General features: G+C 40.4%; 1 protein-coding gene across 3 annotated transcripts in view; it reads left to right on the top strand.

Annotated features, from left to right (window-relative positions):
• Slc30a8 (solute carrier family 30 member 8) overlaps positions 1-21610 on the top strand; it is a 35392-nt gene extending 13782 nt beyond the window's left edge. For 2 of the 3 annotated variants that reach the window (XM_006241645.5, XM_008765500.4), the window contains exons 3-8: positions 6088-6234; positions 10505-10658; positions 13860-14010; positions 16842-16947; positions 18863-18997; positions 20386-21610. In XM_006241645.5, coding sequence (XP_006241707.1) covers positions 6088-6234; positions 10505-10658; positions 13860-14010; positions 16842-16947; positions 18863-18997; positions 20386-20531 — 839 coding nt within the window. In that variant the 3' untranslated portion in view covers positions 20532-21610. Of the gene's footprint in view, positions 1-6087; positions 6235-10504; positions 10659-13859; positions 14011-16841; positions 16948-18862; positions 19006-20385 lie in introns of those variants that run through there. The other variant, NM_001130538.1, reaches the window with a different exon arrangement.
• Positions 21611-21816: the final 206 nt, after the last annotated feature.

The following is a 21816-nucleotide window of genomic DNA, read 5'->3' on the forward strand; positions in this document are numbered from 1 at the left end:
ACCTAGAGGGAAGCTGATGTGAGTAGTAACAGGCAAATAGAAGAAAACAGGCTCTCCCTAGCTCCTTTTTCTATGCACTTTTTAGCTACTGGAATAATATGAGTTTCTTCTAGCTGTGAACTCTTCTCATATATAGACTTTTACAGTTTTTGAAAAGCAGATAAAACCATAGGTCTGTAAAATCCAAAACAAGCACAGCATCGATACAACACTTTACTTTGAATTAATAAGGGGAAAATACCACACAATTTCTCTACCAAGTGCTCTGTCTTTTGAGGAAAGAGATTGAAAGTTTGGTGGAGTAGCAAAATCATTTGCTGTAGGCAATAGGCAGTTCCAATCTGGAGCATCCTCTTGAAAATGTCCAATATATCACAAAAGTGCACACACAAGCACACACACAGATAGATGACATAACACATACATGTATGCACAGGCATGCATGTACATGTATGCCTACAGTATATTTAGATAAATAGATGATGTGTTATACAAATAGAAAATGTCATCCCTTCTTCCTGGCTATAATGCTTTCTAGTTCTTTGTCTTGTATTTTTGCTCCAGCTATGGCCTTCAGAACACACCAAATAGAGGTGGCAAAAGTCAGTTCCTTGGTTTGTTCCTGATTGCAGAGGAGCGCTTTCCTCTTTCAATCTGTGTAGCATGAGGCTGCGTTATTTCTACCCTCCATTTCATTCATACCTTCTTAACTATTTTCATTTTGTTTCAAAATACTTCATGTGAGATAGGCCTGGATAGCTATCCACATGCATCTCTCTTATTACTATGTATCCAAGTGTGGGAGTTCTACTCTGACTTTAAAGTCACGTGATCTCGCCAGTCAAGGAATATCACGGATACTGACTGAAACTTGCTGAGTTTTGAGCCGTGTCATCATCAAGCTGATTACTGTTCTTATCATGGCTCTTATTAGGCCACATCCATCTTTGAAAGTCTTCAGCGTTTCCTCTTTGATTGAAATGTAGTTGAGCATAAGGTTAAACGGACAAAATTATGTGTAGCTGGAAGAGGCTGGTTTGGAAGCTGCTTCTATGCTAGACCTCACTTTACTCTCCCAAATTTTGGACATCTAAGACAAAAAAATTCTTTTTGTGAAATACTTTTGCAGATATTCCACAATCTGCCTTATAAATTAGTAACATTTTTTCTCTTGCCACATCTTTACATACTTATTCAGTTCTAACTCAAAGAGATTGTTCATTTTCTGTGAAATGATCCTATGGTGTAGGGTCTCAGGAGTTTTAGTCTTTTCATTTAAATGCCAAAGTCTCCATTCTCATCAAAGCCTTAGCTATCACTCAAGATCCCAGTCCATAGCACACCTTTTCCCTGAAGCCAAATAGAGAAATGACTATTCTCACGACCTCTTAGGGGAGTCTAGAAGGTCCTTCCTCGGGGTATGGACTCTGTGAAGTCCTCAAAGGAAAAACTAAGAGGTTCCTAAATGAACAGTGTTTTAAAAGGTTAAAACACTGAAAGTGATGTAATTATATTAAAAAAAAACAGTTAAATCAATAAATAAAGACAGCAAAAGCAACACCCAACTGCTTATCATTTTTGCCTGTGGGCTGAGAGGTAGTGACTATCAGGCTCTTCCTTCAGATATGCCTGTGGTTATGTCTCAAACAGGACAAGGAATGTTATCTACAGAGATACAGGCACAGCAGCCTAAAGGAGACAGGCACTTCTGTTCAGTTTGCTTTCACTGTCTACAGTGGCTACAAGACCTATCCTCTTGGCCTAACGGCCTGATGCTTGAGGCACCTCTGGCCTTTCTATAAAGAGGCTGAATAAAAACGTACTCTTTCCTCTAAAAATATTAATGTGGAATGCTGCAGTCCTGGTGCTTCCAGAGCCCTACCTGCCTTCCATAACCTACTTTAGTGACATCTTTGATCCTTAGACTTGGGACACACCTGTTCACTTATCCCCAGATTCATTTATAGGAGCCAATAACTTAAAACCTGCCTGTTGTTTAATTTAATTTACACTCGGTTTTTATGACTTAGACTCGAAGGAGAATACCTAAAGGAGATTGTCGAAGACACAGCTAGAATGGTAATTGGAGGTTCGGCTGGGGAACCAGGTCCTTTTGCAGAGCTTGCTTTATAACTGCTCTTTAGAGTAGGAGAGAATCAGGCCATTGGGCTGCGTTTGGGAAGATGACTGCCACAGCGTGCTGCGCAGAGTGGTAGAGGGACTGAGGAATGAAGGAGACTGGCACAGTGTGCCCACTCTTGGGCCTTTGGAGCTCACAGACTAGGACTGTTTTGTGGCTTGTAAAAATTCTTCACTGTGCAAAGGCCACAAAATGGGTCTTCTGATGCCGATAGGAACACACGTCTCTATTTGAAAAGATGAAATGAAGACACAGAGAACTCAGGAAAATAGGCCTAAGTGTGCTATTGCTGGAAGCAATTGAGAGTAGGCAGGGAGAGGTATCTGGGGTGCCATGTTCAGTGTTATAGAAGGATGGGGAAAGATGATTTTTGTTAGGCAGTGATGCAGAGCTGGAGCAGGCTGAAGAAACACACACTGGAGAGAGAGAATTTCTGCCTTACTGAGAGAGGGATGTAGCTGTGATGGGTGCTACTCACATGTTTGATTACTAGAGTTTTACTTGCTCTGTTCTGTAGTTATGGCACCTCAGTGATATGGGTCATAAAATAGTTTTGGTTTAAAAATTTTATTCTTTAAGAACCTTATATATGAGCACTGAAGCCACATCATACTGGGCCCTCCATTTCTCCATCCAATTCTTTCTATGTCTGCTACCCCAATTCGGGTCACAGATAATTTTGAGGTTCCTGCTATTGGGAAATTTTAAAAGAGGACCCTGAAAACGATGGTATGTTTTAAATAACTCGCTAAATAACTGAAGGTTTTGACACATCATATGAGATAATACAGTGTCATCCAGTGCAACAAAATGCCACTCATGAGATAGGTAACTCATTCTTACGTATGAATTAATGCATCCAATAATGTAGCCCAGTAGTGGGTACAAGACTGTCTTGATTACTTTTCCATTACTATGGTAAGACACCATGGCCAAGGCAATTTGTAGAATGAGTTTACTTGGGGTTGACAGTTTCAGAGAGTTTGAATTCATAAAATTGTGGCAAAAAAATGTCAGCATGCAAGTGGGTAATGCTGGAGCAGTGGCTGAGGGCTCACATCTTGAGACATAAGTATAAGGCAGAGGGACACAATTGGGAATGGTGTAGACTTTTGAAATCTCAAACCCCACTCCCAGTGAGTGACACGCATCTTCCAGCAAACACACACCTCCTAATCCTTCCCGAGCAGTTCCATTACCAGGCACCAAGCATTTCAATATATCAACTCAAGGGGGTATTTTCATTCAAACCACCACAAAAGCTAATGTCATCAGGTGAACCATTATTTTCTCAGCACTGCCAACACATCTCTTCCTTCATGGAAAATACCATGGGAATTTAAAGCCAATTTTTTTTTTTAAATCTGAGGGGGTCTGTGTCTAGGAGTTGCAGGCCCGGCATTCTGCTGTCAGGGCCCATGTGATCTGTTTCTAGGCTGAGAACTCGCTGTGCCTGTGCTGCTTTGCTATAAGCACATTCTGCACACATCTTGCCATGCCTAGAAATAGACCTGACAACGCTCTGCTTCATGCATTCACCATAATTCCTTCCAGCAATTACTGCTGTGTGGGTCTTTTAAATTAGTATACAAACTATTAGGTTTCATTATGATATTCAGAAACATTATTTTCTGTTTATTCCACTGTACTCTCTTCACATTCCTGCTCCTTTCCCTACTCTTCCTTCTACCTCCATATCCTCCTTTCAACTTTGTCCTGTGGGCTGTATTGCTCTCTTCCCTTTCCTCAATAATTCTTTTTCCTCATCACATGGTCTCATTCCTACCTTCATAGTTAGTGCACATTTACATCAGACCACACTTCACACTTATTTACACACACACACACACACACACACACACACACACACAGACGGTGGGGGGGGGCTAGGATCCATGTATGAGAAAGATCATGTGATATTTGTTTCTCTGAGCTTTATCGTATAATGGTTTCCAGATCGACATGCTTTTAACCATCGATGTCTTGTCCCTCCAGGTAAGCTTGTATATTTGTGACAAAGATCTCTCTCACAAACACAAATCCAAACATGGATTGACATTGCCTGAAAATCTGAAGCAGCTCTTCTTAGCCATTAAACTTTCTTTTCAATATCATTTCCCATAATTCGTAATCCTCGGATACGCACCATCTTTATTTTTACAGCAAAATGCCATATTCTTTTATTTTTCCATGTTCCTATTTATCATGAAAACCCACAATTTTCTCGCTAATTCTCAGTCCTTCTTTGAAAAGTTCCTGAATACCGCAGTGTATCAGATCTCATTCCAGGAGCAAGTCCTCTGTGCAGTGGTAGATCATCACTGAAGAAAGGATCGTAATTTGTTTATCTTTGTGTACTTTGCTCGTGCTACTATGCACAGCAAGAGCTCAATAAGTGCTGGCTGGATAGTTGAATTAATGGTCAATAATACCCCATGCTTTCAGAAGCAAACACACTTGCTACCTCTTGCAAACAGTTTGCTCTGTATCATTCAGCAGTGCCCACACTTTTCTGGATAGTTCTTATTGCTAGCTCTAATGGTTAGGAAATGATTGTGGGGTCCCAGGTCTCCACATTACCATGATTCTTCTAAAGCAAGCTCCTTTCTCAGTTGCCTCCTCACCAGCTGAGCCTGCTAAAGAATTTCTCCAGGACTTTTCTTCCCTCGACTTAGTGGGTAATTTCAGCGTGGCGCCGAGAAGCCTCATCATTCATGGCTGAAATTGCAGCATGCTGCTTATCTGCATGTAGTCATTCTCCAGGCAAGAAATAATGCATTATTAACACAGCTTTATTATCAGGACTGAGTTTGGCAGATAGAGGAACATTAGAGGATAATTGGAAGGACAGCTGATTTGTTAGCAAAATGTTGCCTTTTGGCTAATGAATCATTCTGATTTTTGCACGGACAGCTCAGTAACAAGCCTGAAGACTACTTTGCTTCAGACCATTAAACTTTGACAAACCAGTTATTAAGTACAGCTCGAGCCACCGGTCTGTGGGGATTATTGCAATTATGAGCCATCTCTGCAATTTTTTTTAATCATTAGGCAAGACAAGGTGAGTCTGATGATGGAGGGTCTGATGACTGACGGTCTCTGCAGCTTTGTAGTACACAAGGCAATAAACAGTGGCAGGGACGACTCATCAGTCAGCACATGCTCTTTGCTGGAAAGAGGTGGGGAGAGCCATAGAGGTTAATGCTCTCAAACAAGCCGTGCTCGGGAAGAAAGGACACAACCCTCCTTTAATTTCTCTTCTGGAGGCTGGGGGGTGTTTTCAAAGGAGAGACAGAGGTGGGGAGGAGGAATGTCACCAATGCCCAGAAAATCAAGGTGGGCCCAAGTGCCTGCGTTTCTCTCCCCTGTGCTTCATCAGATTGTTCATTCTTTTGCTATCTCCACTGGATGGTGCCCCCATTTCTCCTTTCTGCTCTGTTCTCCTATTTATAACACGGATCTCCAGTGCAGCTAGGTAGTGTAATTCAGCACAAGAAAGAGCAGCAGAAAAGGCTTTGGTAAAATTACAAATGAATAAGCCTGTGAGACAGATTGCTCTGCTGATCTCCAAGTAGAAGTTCAAGTCTACAGCCTGGATTCCGAGATCCTGCGAATCCAGCCAATGCCTCTACAGCCATATGTACTTGTAGGCCTGTTCCTGAGTCTTTCATCTAGCCTAATTGAAATGCTGTCACTACTGGCCTCATAATTCATCTCTGTATATCCACAGCCTCCGAAATGACTCCCTGAACATTCAGTTTTATGTGTTTGAATTCATTTACCATTAGGGTCTCAGTTACTTTTCAGGTTGGGAAAAAATATAAGTTAATTTGAATTTAGTACCTTTTTTTTTCTTCACAAGTAGTATGAGTGAACTGTGTTTAATATGCACGAGTCCTAATTGCATTCCGAGCCTTTAACCCAGTGTGATATTGTGCATCTCACAGGTGGACATGTTGCTGGGAGTCTGGCGGTCCTCACTGATGCTGCTCATCTCTTAATTGACCTGACTAGTTTCCTGCTCAGTCTCTTTTCTTTGTGGTTATCTTCAAGGCCCCCTTCCAAGCGGCTGACATTTGGGTGGTATCGAGCAGGTAAAGTTCTCTGATTGTGCAATGGTGAATGCATAATGATACAGAGTCAGAACTTGAAAAAAAAAGGACAGTAAAGAGCAAAGCCTTGTCTAATAATTCCCTCTTGGCTAAGAGTCTGGTGCTCAGGATGAAATAACCATGCGGGAATGCGAGCTGTAGACATTAATTCAGCTGACAGCAAGATTAATGGATGCACCTTCTCTCCTATGGGACAACAGGAATCTCTGTATCATGAGAGCAGCCACCCTGTCCCCAGGGTCTCTGTGTAGCAACAGCTAGGAGATGATTCTTTTGGTTACTGTACATCCTTCCAAGAAAGAATGAAGGCAGACAAACTGCCACATTCCAAATTAATGTCCAAGAGAGTAGCAGGGTTTAGTGATTGTCTCTAGGGAGTCAGGCATAAAATACGGGCTTTCTCACTCACAAGTAATCATTGCTAGAATGTGAATGCTGCCTTTGTGTCTCAGGTTGGAATTTAATGATTGTTCGGGTGGTCTTGAGATAGGACTTCATTAATTCATGAGATCTGCACTCTCCTTAGTGGGTCAGTGCTTTTACTGTGGGAGAGTGGAATTCTGGGAAGGATAAGGTCAGCATAATTTATTTCCCTTCCTCACACATACTTGCTCGCTTTTCTATCATGTTACAACGCGGCTTTGAATGTTTGCCAACTTCAAGAACCTTGGTCTTGTACTTTCCAGGATCCAGAAGTATGAGGAAAAAAAGCAACAACCCTCCTTTCATTATAAATGGCCTACTCTCCAGTATTTTGTTATAGCAGCAGGAAACGCACCCAGATAGCCCATGCAGTGATTGTTCGGCTCAGTTGAATGCTTGTTCATTTAATCATCAATAGCAATAAAGTAGACAAAATGATGACAAGAAAGAAATGGAGGGAATAAAATTCACTCTTTTGTCCTTTCTCAGTGCTGCTTCTTTCACTGTCTGCTCTTGCCTGGGTGGTAGCCAGAACTATGAGAATTGTTCAGTTTCTGGGAAGGGTTTACTCGGTGTTCTTCAACCTCCATCCCCTATCCCCACACAGGGCTTCTTTATTTCCAATCTCTGTGGTTTCTTATATCAGTTGGAGGAATTTATGTTGGAAACATAGTTACAGCTCTGGTTTCACACAGGCTGAGAAGACAAGGGGAAGGAAAGCTGATGACAACATGCAGGTAATCCTCATGGCCCACCTTCACAGGGAAAGATGCTGGTGGCTACAAACCATAGCTCATTTGCTGACAATGTAAACTACAGGTTTTAGAGGTTAGAGTACTAGGAAACTCTGTCTTCGTGCTAAGCAATTGGTCAGTACAGGTGGATTCACTTCCCTTCAACAGGGAGAGTGAAATAAACAGCTCCAGAAAGCTTGTGAGATTGAGCATAGAGAACTCTTTCTCCTGTTCTTGAACAAAGCACACCTGGAAGCCATGTGAGTTCCATTGAACTCTTCCCATTTGTCAGCACAAATTTGTACATATACTGAACACTTCCTGGTACTATTAGAGCTATTTTGTTTCTCTAGGAAGTTTCCTTTTATGATAGTCTAGACTCAGAACCTTACATCTTTGCTTAGACAGTATGCCCTTGACCATAAAAATGTACAATCCCTAATATTCTAAAAGACCAAGCATGTTCAATAAAACTTTCTGCTATTAGGTAAAATATTTTGAAATACAGAGTATGATGTAAATATTGGGAACTTTAAATGTGGCTAGGATGACTTAATAACAATATTTTTGATTCTATCTAATTAAATGGCTACACAGTATTGTTGGCTACCATATGAAATGGTACCATAGACATAGGTGGGCCCTGTGAATCCACAGCCCAATCTGAGCAATCCACCAGCCCTTCTTTGGAAACCATGTAGCATCATGGTACCACTTACCCATGTTTCCTCATGTGTTTCTGTTCTAACTGGTTGCTTTTGGTTTCCTGACCAATGTTTGGATCTGACTGTTGATCTTTGAGCTTGGTATGAGGGCTTTATTGTCCCAGCCCCTGTCTCCATATTTCTAAACATGGGCTTAGGGTGGGACATGCTAAACTTGAATATCCCAATTTAGATCTGTTTCTGGCTAAGCAGAATTTTTTAAGGTCGATTCTCATTAATTTTGGCAAAAGAAGTTTTAAACAATCTGACTGATTAAGTAATAATTCTTGAGAGGTTATTTAATGTTCCATTAGTTTTCCTGAGTTGCTTAAACAGCATGGTGCCAACTGGACAGCTCGGAGACATTTGGTGCCTTAGAGATCTAGAGAAACAAAAGTGTGTGATAAAGATATGAGCAAGGTTGGTTTCTTCTGACATAGGTCAATGAAAACCTGTCCCATACCTCTCTGTCAGTCATTTGGGGACAGTCTTTGTTGTTCCTTGGCTTAAATATCTCTGCTCTAATTTTTATATTTTCCTGTACTCTCTCTCTATACAGAACTATTTCCACATTTCCCTTTAGAAGAAGCCAACAAGCCATATTTGAATATAGGAATACCTTATACCAAATGACTGCATCTTAACCAGTCATGTGGAAATACCTGGTTTTCAAGCAAGGTGACAATATGAATTACTGATGAATAGCATTTTTACATATAGATCTTTGAGGGACAGAATTCAAGCCACAACCCATGCCAATTAGTATTCATAAGCTATTTTAAAAGTCTATCTGATAATTAAGAAACTCTTATTGTATAAAGCCACATAACATATGGATCTGATACTTATAGTCAAGTCCTAAATATCTGCACCAGCACTTCCTATTATGTAAAAATGTTCCACGGATGGACTATGTTTTGAGTGTTGCATGGACAATAACCACATTCACATTCTATTATGCATGAAACATAAAGTAGAACATCAAACTTCCAATTTTATGGATAATTTTATTTAGGAAGAAGCTAAGCATAAGTGAGCTCATCTGAGAAAAATATGAAATGACTGAGATAAGTAGCCCTTGAATATAGCAAAAACATGAAGGTTATATATAAATGAATAAAGTTAGAGGAGCAATAGCCACATGGTGGGTTATAGTACATAATTCTGCTTTAACAAGTTCTAATACATAATAATAATGTAAAGGGAGTGTCATAGTTGGTGTTAATTGTCTTGATACAGTTACATGAAAAGAAACTCCCAACTAAGGGATTGCTCAGATCCGATTAGCCAGTGGGCATTTCTGTGGAAAGTAGTCTTGCTTGCTCTAGGAGGGCCCTACCTAATGTGGGTGGCACCACTCCCTAGGCTTGTGGACTTGTGCTGCATAAGAAGTCTGGTCAAACATAAGCCATCAATCAGCATTCATCAATGGTTTCTTGTTCAAGTTCTTGTTTGAGTTCTGGACTTGACTCCCCTCCACAATAGATGGTGGCCTGGAAGTTCAGCCAAATAAACCCCTTCCTCTCCTAGGTTGGTGTTTGCCACAGTACAAGTATTATACCATGGCAGGGAAGGGAATAGAGAATAGTGTAGTGGAATTTGCCTGACCAGCAGCTTGGGGGATCTCCCTAGGCCCTTGTGGGTTTTTAAAATCTATCTGCAAGATTGAGTGAAAGAACAAGGTGAGGCATTAAGGAATGTTGATGTGAGCCGAAGTACTTTCTTTCTTAAACAAGCACATTGAGATCTCCCTTCTCTTCAAATATTAATGCAAATGTTTCCATTTTGATGTTTCTTTTCCTCGTGGTTGCTCTTAAAGAGCAGTTGGGCGCCTAGAAGCCCTTGAGTCTGCCTCTGTGTTTACAATATGTCGGCTTGGCAAATGAAACCCATTTTCGTAAAGTACACTCCGATGCTTTCCTTTTTTTACTAGCTTATTCCTCTAAAGGTGCCAGTGCTGGCAAGTTGTAAATGTTTTATGGTGAAATTAAGAGTTTCTAAACACATTTTACTCGTCGCATCTCATTATTTCATCCCCTCCCCTAATAAGTTTTCATCATTTGAGCACCTGTGTAAATTAAAATCCCCAAGGAGAACAGGGAGGGCAGGCAGTAATTAATATGTTCCAAAAATCTGCTGAAAATTGTCCAGTAATAGGGAGCCTAATGAATTCTGATGCTCCTGTTTTATGGATGCAATGCTAAAGTGCATCATCTCAGTTCTCAAATCCATTCATACTTCTGCTTCATGAATCACTGAAAGAAAACACTGTGAGGCCATTCTCATGGGCGGTGGGAGGAGGTATGAGATCAAAGAGTCTATGACTCTTGCGTGGGGAGTGGGGGATGCAAAGGTGATATTCATGGTGCTTTCTGTGAATTTGACTCCCAGAGATCCTCGGTGCCCTGCTGTCTGTCCTTTGCATCTGGGTGGTGACTGGTGTGCTGGTGTACCTTGCCTGTGAGCGCCTCTTGTATCCTGATTACCAGATCCAAGCAGGCATCATGATCACTGTTTCAGGCTGTGCAGTGGCAGCCAACATTGTGTAAGTCATACCATGCTGATTGTCTGTTTGACTTGTCTCCACTCTTATGTAGAGAAAGATTTAGAAATAAATCCCATGTCGAGAAGATGCTAACGTTCTGACATGGTATTTGAGTGCCACTATGACAGAAAATAATGTTGGTCACTAAAGATTAAGTAGTTTTAAAACATTGCTTCTAGTAGTTATCATGTTTGAAAGTTTGCAACATGCCAGAGACTGGAAAAGGATCTTGTGATATACATATCAAACTGAATTTTTATAGTCTTCCGAACCCACAGAGTATGTAAAGGAAACTCAGCTATGTTAAACAAGTAGGAAGGAATTAGGATTCAAAATCTAGATGCACGGGTTTGGAATCAAGCTTCCATCCACTCTGCTTTCTTGTGTGTGTTAATGTCTTCATGTAATGTGGCTTCCAAATGGTTCAATGTTTGTTAGGTAAGTAGACAATGAGTTCTCAGACTGTTGAGTTGACAGAGACCTTGGAAATTATGTACTTTGTCTGCATTTAAGTTAGCTTTTGCAGTATCTTCATAAAGCAATCTTTGGCTTTGTGTATTCAACCAAACCAAAAATGGTTCACATCAAATTCAATCTTTGTAACATGCTACTGCATGAAAAGCTGTTTTCCACAAGTGCCTCCAGAAGGAATTCAGTCCTTCAAGTCTACTTTGGACATGTTACCTCAGAACTGTAAGATAATGAATTCATGTTGATTTAAGCTCCCAAAGAATTGTGATACTTTATTAATGGAGTAAAATGAAAATCATTTACAGATTGAGCATCCTTGATGCACAACCTAAACTGACCTGAAACCTGGGACTTTGGGATGTGTTCTATGCTCAAAATTCTGGACCTTGGAGTGTTTTGAACATTTTGAATAGTCAAATTAGGGATATTTAACTCGCAAATTTTATGTAAAAATTCACACATCATCATCATCATCTTAAAATAAAACAAGTTAAAGAATGAGTGACAATGTGATGAACATAAATAACAGATCCAGAGACTCTATTTCACACACACACACACACACACACACACACACACACACACACACACCACCTTCTTCCTCTTCTTCTTCTTCTTCTTCTTCTTCTTCTTCTTCTTCTTCTTCTTCTTCTTCTTCTTCTTCTTCTTCTTCTTCTTCTTCTTCTTCTTCCAGTCTTCCAGTCTTCCAGTACAAACTGATACATTTTATAAGGTAGATTTGACCTCAAAGACTCGAAGTGGTTGAAGAAATAAAATGGTACTGACAGTTTTTATGCATCCTCAGGCTATTGGAGGAGTATTCCATTTAGACACCTCTATTTTCAACCCATAGTTTGTACCCAAAATATCTGAGCTGAAAATATTTGATGATCTACTGTCATCGACTAAATCCTACGTGCTATGAGTTAACTTGAAATGATGCTTCAAATGGAAAAAGAATCCAGACAGATAAATGTAAACCTATCTTTTTTAGGAGATACTCAGATGTGTTCTGATCACTGTGTGTGTGTGTGTGTGTGTGTGTGTGTGTGTGTGTGTGTGTGTGCGCGTGTATGTGTGTGTGTGAAATAATACCGTCTTTTAGAAGAAGAGTATGTCCTAAAGTCAGTAGAAAGAATGAAAGTATTCATGTTTTCCAAAGAGTCATATGTTATGTGGGTTTTGCTAATACTATGCAAAGGTAGTGTATCAACCAAGCCAATTACTCCATTAATTTGGGGGACCTTATGTATGGATCTTGATCTTCACAATAGATCCCATCTAGGTTTTCTTTTTACTGCATTGTTTTTGAATATTGACCTGACAACTGCAAGTAGTTTTCATATTTATAAAGACAGCTAACTGTTTGCTCTGCCTTCCGCAAGCAAGCAAACAGATGGTTATTTGTAGATAGAGGTGACTAGAATGTTTACTCTGGGAACTGAGAATGTGGGTTTCAAGTGCTGTTAGATACTGTGCTGTGGGAATATACAGAGATTTTAGAACTGAAATTTGGGGGAAAATATACTCTTTGGGAACCTGAAAACTAGAACAGAAAGTTCTAATAACAACTGTGAAGAGAACCTTCAATAAAAGTTGTAGATAGAGCTCTGAAGTGAAGATATTTCTGCTTAATTTATGAATTCAGCACAGTTGCTATATGTGTAAACTAGACTCCTCTGCTGGTCAAGTATAATGATAATTTTTAATAGGTATGAATATAAATGTGTGTGTGTAATCCTCTCTAGCCTTGCCCCAAATGTATGCTAGGGAGCTATGTCCAATTTGTGGTATAAATATTTAACTGTGCCTAAATATGTGCTCCTCATCATCTTAAAATAAAACAAGTCAAAGAAGGAGTGACAATGTGATGAATATGAATAGCAGATCCAGAGGCTCTATTTACAGCCAGCCTGTCTGGGGCATGTGGGATGGTAACCGGTAGTTAACAGTGAATTCCTACCTAAATACTGACAATCTGAAAACTGCATTATGGAATGATCGAATCTTGGTGGGTAGCTGTGATTCTGCTTCAGTGATGGCCTGAGATTTAACAGATACATTACATGTATATGATGTGTTTCCTTCTGTCAGTTTGCTTGTAAGATGCATGCTTAACTTTGCAATATGTTGTTTTATACATATACCTATATATATATATATATTCTTTATACTATATCAGATGATTTCAGTCTCTGTATAGATAAGTATATATGCAGACACAGTATTCTTTGCATTGGCCATTAGAAAATTATTCAGATTTTAAATTATTCAGATTCAAATTAAAGATTCCAGGTTTGGGAGCAGAACGGTGAGCTCTATGCAAGCTGCCAAGGGAGATAAACAGTCAAGAGTCCAAGCAGGCTTTAAGCCTATATAAACCACAGTGACAAGATATACTCATGGTTGCAGTAGTGGAATTTACATATTTGGGATAAGCAACAGTCATCTAATTGGAACAATGTTTGATTTTCATGAAAGCAGTAATACTCATTTTTACCATGGGACAAAATAGCATTATGTTGGTAAATTCTCCAGAAAAAGGGTGTGTACTTTTGAAATATTTCCTTTTGAGGGTTTTGAAAAGTTCTAAGATATATTCAGACGTAAGTTCAACATAGTGTACCTTAATTTAATTACCTGACAGTTTGAGTAATAAATGCTACTGATGACTCCTCCATTACATTGTTTAGGCTTATTCTGAGTCAGGAACATTTCTATCTCTTTCAGACTAACTCTGATTTTGCACCAACGGCATCTTGGCCACAACCACAAGGATGCACAAGCTAATGCCAGCGTTCGAGCGGCCTTTGTGCATGCCCTGGGGGATGTGTTTCAGAGCACCAGTGTGCTAATTAGTGCTCTCATTATCTACTTTAAGGTGAGTGTTTTAGTAATCACAGCGATGCTCTGGATGAAGCAGCATCGAAACTAAGACTGGAACACCACAATACTAGCAGCCCGCGTTCACTTGCTCAAACCACTTTACAGAGCCGAAGCTAACAATCCTGAAGCCTCAGTCTCTCCTGGATCCCAAAGTGCTGTTTGTTTTCATCTGTTGGGCTTTGAATCTTTCAAGATCCTTTTGGTATGGTGTTAAGATGTAAACCAATGAAACCATGAACACACTGGCTTTCTTCAGATGTAAGCAATGGAAGGGATATCTGTCTGATCTAAATTATATTGTTGGTTGAAATTTATGGAATGAACTCAGAGACACAAATCAAGGTTGAGATTGGGCACATTTTGTATCTATCTACAGATATCATGCTGAAATAAATGTCTGATCAAGTATTTTATCTGTTCTTATTATCAATGCCAAAAGTCATATTTCTTAAAGATTTATTCATGTTTGTTTTAATAGTTATGTCCAGTACTGTGTCTCTGAGTAAGTATGTGCCTGAGTGCAGGCATCCACAGAGGTCAGAGGAGTTGGAGGCCCTGGAGCTGGAGTTATTAGTGGTCTAATGTGAACGCTGAGAATTGAGTTCAGGTTCTCTGCAAGAGCAGCATCTGCTCGTAATCACTGAGATATCCTCTCCAGCCCTCTGGGAATCATATTTCTGGGGGAAGGAATTCAATTCACCATGTTTGTGACTTGTGCCTACTGCTTGGTTAGGGGAAGGGTAGAGCACTTGATCCATGGGCCTGCTGACATTGTTTTCAGTGTGGGAGGAGCTTCTGTTACCCCAAAGCAGAATTCAGGGCAAAATGAGAATTGAGAAGGCTCTCTCTTTCTAAACATGCAAGTACTCCTTGATAGAGATGTGTGTTTGGGACAGAGTGAGCGGGGGCAAAATAATAGTCTTTGGCTCTGCCACTTTATGTCATGCTACTATAATTACCCAATGTGGAGAGAACAGTATTCTTTCCTAAAGTATGAAATCATAAGTAAAAGGGAAAGATAAAGGGAAAGATATCTGAACACAGATGGGGTGGAATGCATGTTAAAAGCTTGAAGTTGGTAAATAAATAAAAAAAATTTTTAAAGTGAAATAAAAGCTTTAGGTTAAAGACAGTTTAAAATCATAAAGATTAATAGTTTGAATTTACCAGAGCAGATGGTGAAAACCAATGAAACAAAGTCTTCTTAATATAGCAGGGGCTGTGTAACTATGAACTCAAATATATTCGGCAGCATGCACAGGTCTGGTCCTGACGCAGCCTTAGTACTGAGATGGGGAGTGGACAGAAGGCCCATCCCCAGCATAGAAGCTATTTCCAATTTATAACTGCTCACAAGTGAAAAATTAGTTATTCTAATCTGTTATTCTTCAACGGAGTCTCATTGGCTATACAAACCATACTTGAGGGCAGGCTCCATGCTCATCAGTAAGTGCCAAAACAGAATGACATCAATGGTATTTTAAAGGTTCTCTGTTTCTTAATGCTTTTGTCTTTTTAAACCTTACATGTACTTTATAGCTTCCAACTTTGTGTTTTTCTGAGTTTTTTGTGTGTTTGTGTGTATGTGTGTGTCTCCCTATTTGTGCTTTTAAGCTTTTTCTTCTGTTTGTTTTGTCCAATTCCTCCTCCTCCTCCTCCTCCTCCTCCTCCTCCTCCTCCTCCTCCTCCTCCTCCTCCTCCTCCTCCTCTTCTTCTTCTTCTTCTTCTTCTTCTTCTTCTTCTTCTTCTTCTTCTTCTTCTTCTTCTTCTTCCTCGTAAGAGTAGTAATAGTAGTAGTAGTAGTGGTGGTGGTGGTGGTGGTGGTGGTCTATATCCTAATGAGAGAAAGAAAGGGTATGGGATTTGGGTGAGTGGAGAAGTGGGGACAATCTGTGAAGAGTCCAGGGAGGGGAAACTATAATCAGAATACATTGCATTAAACAATCTATTTAAATAAAAAAGGAATGAGACTTTGTAATGAATCCTTAATAGACCACTTACTTCCACTAATCTAAAAAGCTAAGAATGTCATCACATTACATCACATAGCAACTGAAATCTGTAGCAGACTTTTCCCGGTTTTGCTGCAGCCTGCCTATCCATGGCATCCACAATACGTTTGGCAAGGAAATTGATTTATGACTTTCTTTGCTGTGTAACAAATAAAATCCATGTAACACCTTAAAAAAAAAACAACTCCAGTCGCTGCACGAACAAAGGTTAGGTTGAGGGTACATTTCCTAAAGAAAGTAGAGAATGGACTTTTCTGTGCCACTGAGCTTCATCATAATCAGAATAGTACATATTTCCCTGTACTTTCAAGGTTATCAATCAGCAGGAGTAGGGGAGAGGGAGGGGGGAGAGAGAGGGAGAGAGAGAGGGAGAGAGAGAGAGAGAGAGAGAGAGAGAGAGAGAGATGGTTTTTGCTTTAAAAACGGAAATAAATGATACTCTTTTTCCTCCCTCATCATAGTTAAGGTGAAAAGTATTGGCTAGTGGGACTGTCTTTTCACACATTTTCAAGACCAATGTGTTCTCATAATAACTATAAATCAAGTAATTTTTAGAGAATACTTAAGAATTATTTCAGTTTAATCCCTGGGTTATCAGAAACATGTTTCCTGATGCCATCCATTCCTTACTCACTGTAATTTAAAACTTGCCTGACTGGGTCCCCAGAAAAAGCATCCTGCTGTTGAATTGAATGGTCAGGAAGGTCAATGGGTGGTGGAGGAAGAAGGATTCAGAGAGTGTTACTTCTTTTCTCAACTGGGTTTCTTGATGGGAAATTTGACCTCAGTTAACCGAGGCTGCTGTGTTTTCCAGCCCGACTACAAAATGGCTGATCCAGTGTGCACATTTATCTCTTCCGTCTTGGCTTTGGCCAGCACCGTCATGATCTTAAAAGACTTCTCCATCTTACTCATGGAAGGTAGGGCCGTTTTCATCGGTAACTTCAGCATTGATGCTTCTGCCCTTTGCTCATAAAAGGGGTGACTGCAAGGCATATTCTCCATTAATTTGTATCTGCATTATAGAAGGAAATTAGAGTGATAAGGATTATTAATGCTTGATTTCTGCCTCTGTAGAACAAATAGAAACCACACATGCACACATGCACACATGCATGCACACACGCACGCACACAAACATGCATGCACACACACATGCACACACGCACGATGTTTGATTTCTGCCTATATGGAACAAATAGAAACCACACATGCATACACACACATTGCTAAATTTTACCTTGCAATGTAAAGATACCAAATATAAGCACTGAAAGCAACGTTAGAGGGAAATATTGCAAAAGTATTCTGGATACAGAGGAAATATCAAGGAAAGAGAAGAAGCATCTTTGTGTTAGGCAGCAATATAATTGAACATTTAGGTCTCATGGGTCTCAAAGTACAAGGACACTGGCGTGACATTTATCCATCCAGCAAGTGCTTGCAGAACCCTGCTAGATCATGTCCTTAAACTTGGACTAAGTTGAGCAAAGCAGTGATTCAGTGGTGGAAACTCTCCTAATAAAGGGAGTTATATTTGAGTGAAAGAATAGGGCAGTAAGTGCTACAGAGAGTGGTGGGATTGTAACATGGCTGGAGAGGAGGGCCAGTGAGCAGCTGTGGATGTGACCTTCTAAGCTCATTCTGAGCCTAGGGTAGGACCTTTTACATATGAACCTCATTGCCCGTAGACAGTGTGGCCCCAACTATTCTGCTTTGCCTGACTAGCCCCCGTGGTTCTTCCCATCAATCAGGAAAAGACAGCAGAAGTAACTCTCACTGTCAAGACAGTAGCTCTTATGACTAAAGCTTACTCGGCGTGTCTCCACCCTGCATTCTGTAGCTTGGTACTTTGTTTTCGTTTGGCATCACACAATTGAAAAACTGCAGTATTCTGAGATTCCCAGACTGCATAACTGTTGTTAGGTGTGATTGACATACATTCTGAGACTACTTCAACCTCAAAGAACAGGTAGTAGTCAGGTACAGTAGCAAATGCCTGTAAGCTCAGCAACTGAGAGATAGAGGCAGGAGGATTGTTGTAAGTTCAAGGGACTATATTCTACATTCAGGCCATTCAGGGTTATGTAGTGAGAACCTACCAAAAATAAATTATAAAAATTAAAAAAACAAGCTAATTTACCACCGGTTTTCCCATCTTTTCACTACATGATTTATTAAAAAAGAATAGTAACTCAAATTATTATAGTCTGTGACCCAGACCTGGGCATCTAACATAATGGGCAATTAACAAACCAAGTGAATTATCATTGCAACGTTAGCATGCCCTCTTAGCACAGTCCCTGGAGTGACCACTGAATATCAACCTTTCATAGCATTGTAATTCATAAAAAACAGACTTGTTCCACTTGCTCCCCACACCATTCATGATCTATGAATTGCTCATATTGGTCACATTTTACTCTGCATGCAATGCAGGTCACAGAAGCATCACAATTTGAGAAAATTCACAGTAATTATAGTCAGAATGCAAACTCAAGATTTATGATAGCAAACCCCATGCTGTTTCATTATGCTTTGTAGAGCATGTGCAAAGATAATTAGGCAAAACACTTTTAGTATAATAACATCTTCAGGATGATTACTGTTGCTAGATGTTGCTGAGTAAATTCTGTGAGTATTTTGTCTGTTGACTTGAGACTCCTCAGTCTCAAAGCCTTTGGCAGAGGCAGCTTTTTAAACATTTGAAGTACAAAACCAAAGAAAGGCACTGGGTGCAAGTTGGTGCTCTGCTGAGGCCTCTGCAGGCCACTTAGCCTTCGTGGTGAGGACATTTAGGTAAGTAACAAGAGGGTCATACTTTTTCTTGGTCAGGTGTTCCAAAGGGCCTGAGTTACAACAGTGTGAAAGAACTCCTCCTCACAGTCGATGGCGTGATCTCCGTGCACAATCTACACATCTGGTCGCTGACAGTGAACCAAGTGATTCTCTCTGTTCATGTTGCTACAGGTCAGTGAGTTTTGTAAACACCCAGGCAAGAGTCACTCCTTCGCCTGAAAAGCCAGTCATTTCTCTTCCTTTTACAGCAGCCCCCACTATCCATTGTCTGTCAGGACAACTGTAAAATGTGTTGCTCTACTCAGCACCTCTGAAAACCAACCCACTTATCAATGTTGTCATAGCAACAATGATCCCAATTGCATCCTCTGAGCTGATTATATAGAGTGGAGAGACAGAGCAAAGGGCTAAAATGTCTCTTACTTCAAGTCCTCTGCTTCAGAAAAAAAAATGACTTTGCCTATTTTCCTGGATACCCCCTTAGTCTAAATAATAGGAGTGAATTAGACAGCAAAGCATCTCCATGGGTTGTCTCTTGTGTAAATGACACTTTTCTGACCCCAAAGAAGGAAGAAGGGAGATGGAGGCTTAGCTTTGAAATTCCAACAAGCTAACATGTGTTAAAATATGGTCAGATGTCATGTGACCGTGCAAGACACTTCACAGAATAGACTCAAACCTGCTTTCTTGTAGTAGAAGGGGAGTGTGCCCATCGTAAGTTTTCAGACTGGGAGAAATGGGAGGCAGGAGGTTTTGCTTCCTCTTGAGAAAAACCTCAGGCCACAGATAGTAATTAGGTTGTTAAAAATGACTCGAGACGTTACTTAGAGACAAGGGCTTGGAAAGTCAGTGACATTCCCTCAAAGGCTGTCCTTCATCAAATGTCTTCATTTTCTCCAAGGGTCTCAGATATGACTTCCAGAAATTTACAGCGTCTTCTGTCCAAATATTTCACTATCAGTGTAAGAATATAGTAAACAATCGGGTAACCATGTGGGGACTTTGCAGCCTCCTGATATTATTTAAGACAGAAAAAAGAATGACAGTGAGGGCGGATGCTCTAGGGAAAGTCTGTGGGGAGCTCTAAACGCTTCCCGGTTTCTGCCACTTGTCTTGATATAAATTCTAATTAAATCCAAGATCGGCAAGAGGGAGATCCCTGGGGACTAGTGAGCAGGGCCCAATAAGACACAGGAACTCAGTCTGGTTCCACTGCTTTTTCAAGTCTTGTCTCTCCTTCCATAAGGAGCTCCTACCAGTGCCACACTACAGAGGTAACTGTGTAGGAAAAAGTACCCACAGTAAACGGTACCTTGCTATGCTAGGATGCACTGTTTGTGTGAACAGCAGTGAGTTTTCGAGTCAATGGCTTCTTTTGAGGGCTCTGCCCTTTCTCCACCCTTCAGGCACCAAACCCTTGGTGAAATCTGCTTCTGTTTCAACATGCTTACATGTTGCATGTTGCGAGCACGTGTTTGTATGTGTGTGGGGGGAGGGAGAGGTCAGGAATACGTTTTCACATTATCTGTGTTAATCTTCCCGTGGTTCTTTATCAACAGCTGCGAGCCAGGACAGCCAGTCTGTGCGGACAGGAATTGCTTGCGCTCTCAGCAGTAGCTTTGATCTGCACTCTCTTACCATTCAGATCGAATCTGCGGCAGATCAGGACCCCAGCTGCCTTCTCTGTGAAGACCCACAGGACTAGCTCGCTCACTGTCAGCTTCCAGTGTTTCCTAGGCCATGATAAACTGCAGCAAAGTCTCTGCAATGCACAATTAAGCAACCAGCAGAACAGATTTGAGAAAATCATGACAATGCACTGTGCACGCTCTTCCATTGTGTTTGTCTCCATCCACCATGAATGAGGATGCATGGGCTTCATCAGCGTCTTGGATTACATACTTAATCAGTAGTCGTGCTCAATGATAGTATACATAGATTATTCCTAACTGGGGTTGAAATAGCAGATGTTGGCCACCATAGGTAATGAATGACTCACTTCCCTACAGTAGTGGGTACAGCTGAATTCAGGAATGCCTTTGTAGGGATCCACAGCAGGAGAAACAAATATTTGAAGAGGATCTCGAGGCTTGGGGATTTGACTCTTGTGCCATCCTCAGTGAAATCTCCATTATTTGTGAAACAGTGAACCCCCCTTTTTATCTTGCATGTAAATTACGCTGTGAAGGATTGAATTATACTTTAATGCTATGTGCAAAGGGTATGGAAAGTGGGAAAAATTTCTGAAATTGCTAACTTTTGAATGTTTTCATAAAGTAGAATTTAATAATGGAAGAAAACGAGGAGATGGCTTTTCTCCAGGTCACACACAAGGAAATTTAGTTTAAGAATTAAGATAACTCTCAAATTTTGCACACTATTCATGAATCACCATCATTCAATTGCTGTACTTTATTTCCCAACAAAATAACTTTTAGAATGTCAACTTATTACTATTTTTACTAGGTAGACAGAACATAAAAATCAAAGAGGATCAGTAATTTTTAAAGTGTCATTTAGTCACAATTTTGATGCTAGACTTGGGAAGAGGGCAGGGGAAGAGCTTTTTTTATTTCTGTAACTGAATTATACTGGGTCATTAAAAAGGAAACAGAACTTTATATAGCTCATGGCTCTGAAGGCTGGGAGTCTGTATGCGAGTGGCTGCTGCATGGGATGGTAATGGATGTGTGTAGAATCCCTAGGCAGAGCAGAGCATCATACGATGACAGGGACAAACATCTTGGCTTGCTTTTCTTCTTCATATAAAGCCACATTTTCACTGAATTAGGTCTCTGTGTTTGTGTTCCTTTTGAACATTACCTCCCAGTGGTTTTATCCGCCCAAACCCAGGTTTCTAGTCTCTCAAGAGTCCACCAGGGGCATTAAATTTCAACATTAGTTTTAGTGGGGTTGTTTAAACTGTTATCAGTGGACGGAGGTAACGTTAACACCGGCACAAATCGTGCTATTTTTCTTGGGTTGGGGAG

The sequence above is a fragment of the Rattus norvegicus genome, chromosome 7 (genome assembly GCF_036323735.1).
Source record: "Rattus norvegicus strain BN/NHsdMcwi chromosome 7, GRCr8, whole genome shotgun sequence".
Taxonomy (NCBI): domain Eukaryota; kingdom Metazoa; phylum Chordata; class Mammalia; order Rodentia; family Muridae; genus Rattus; species Rattus norvegicus.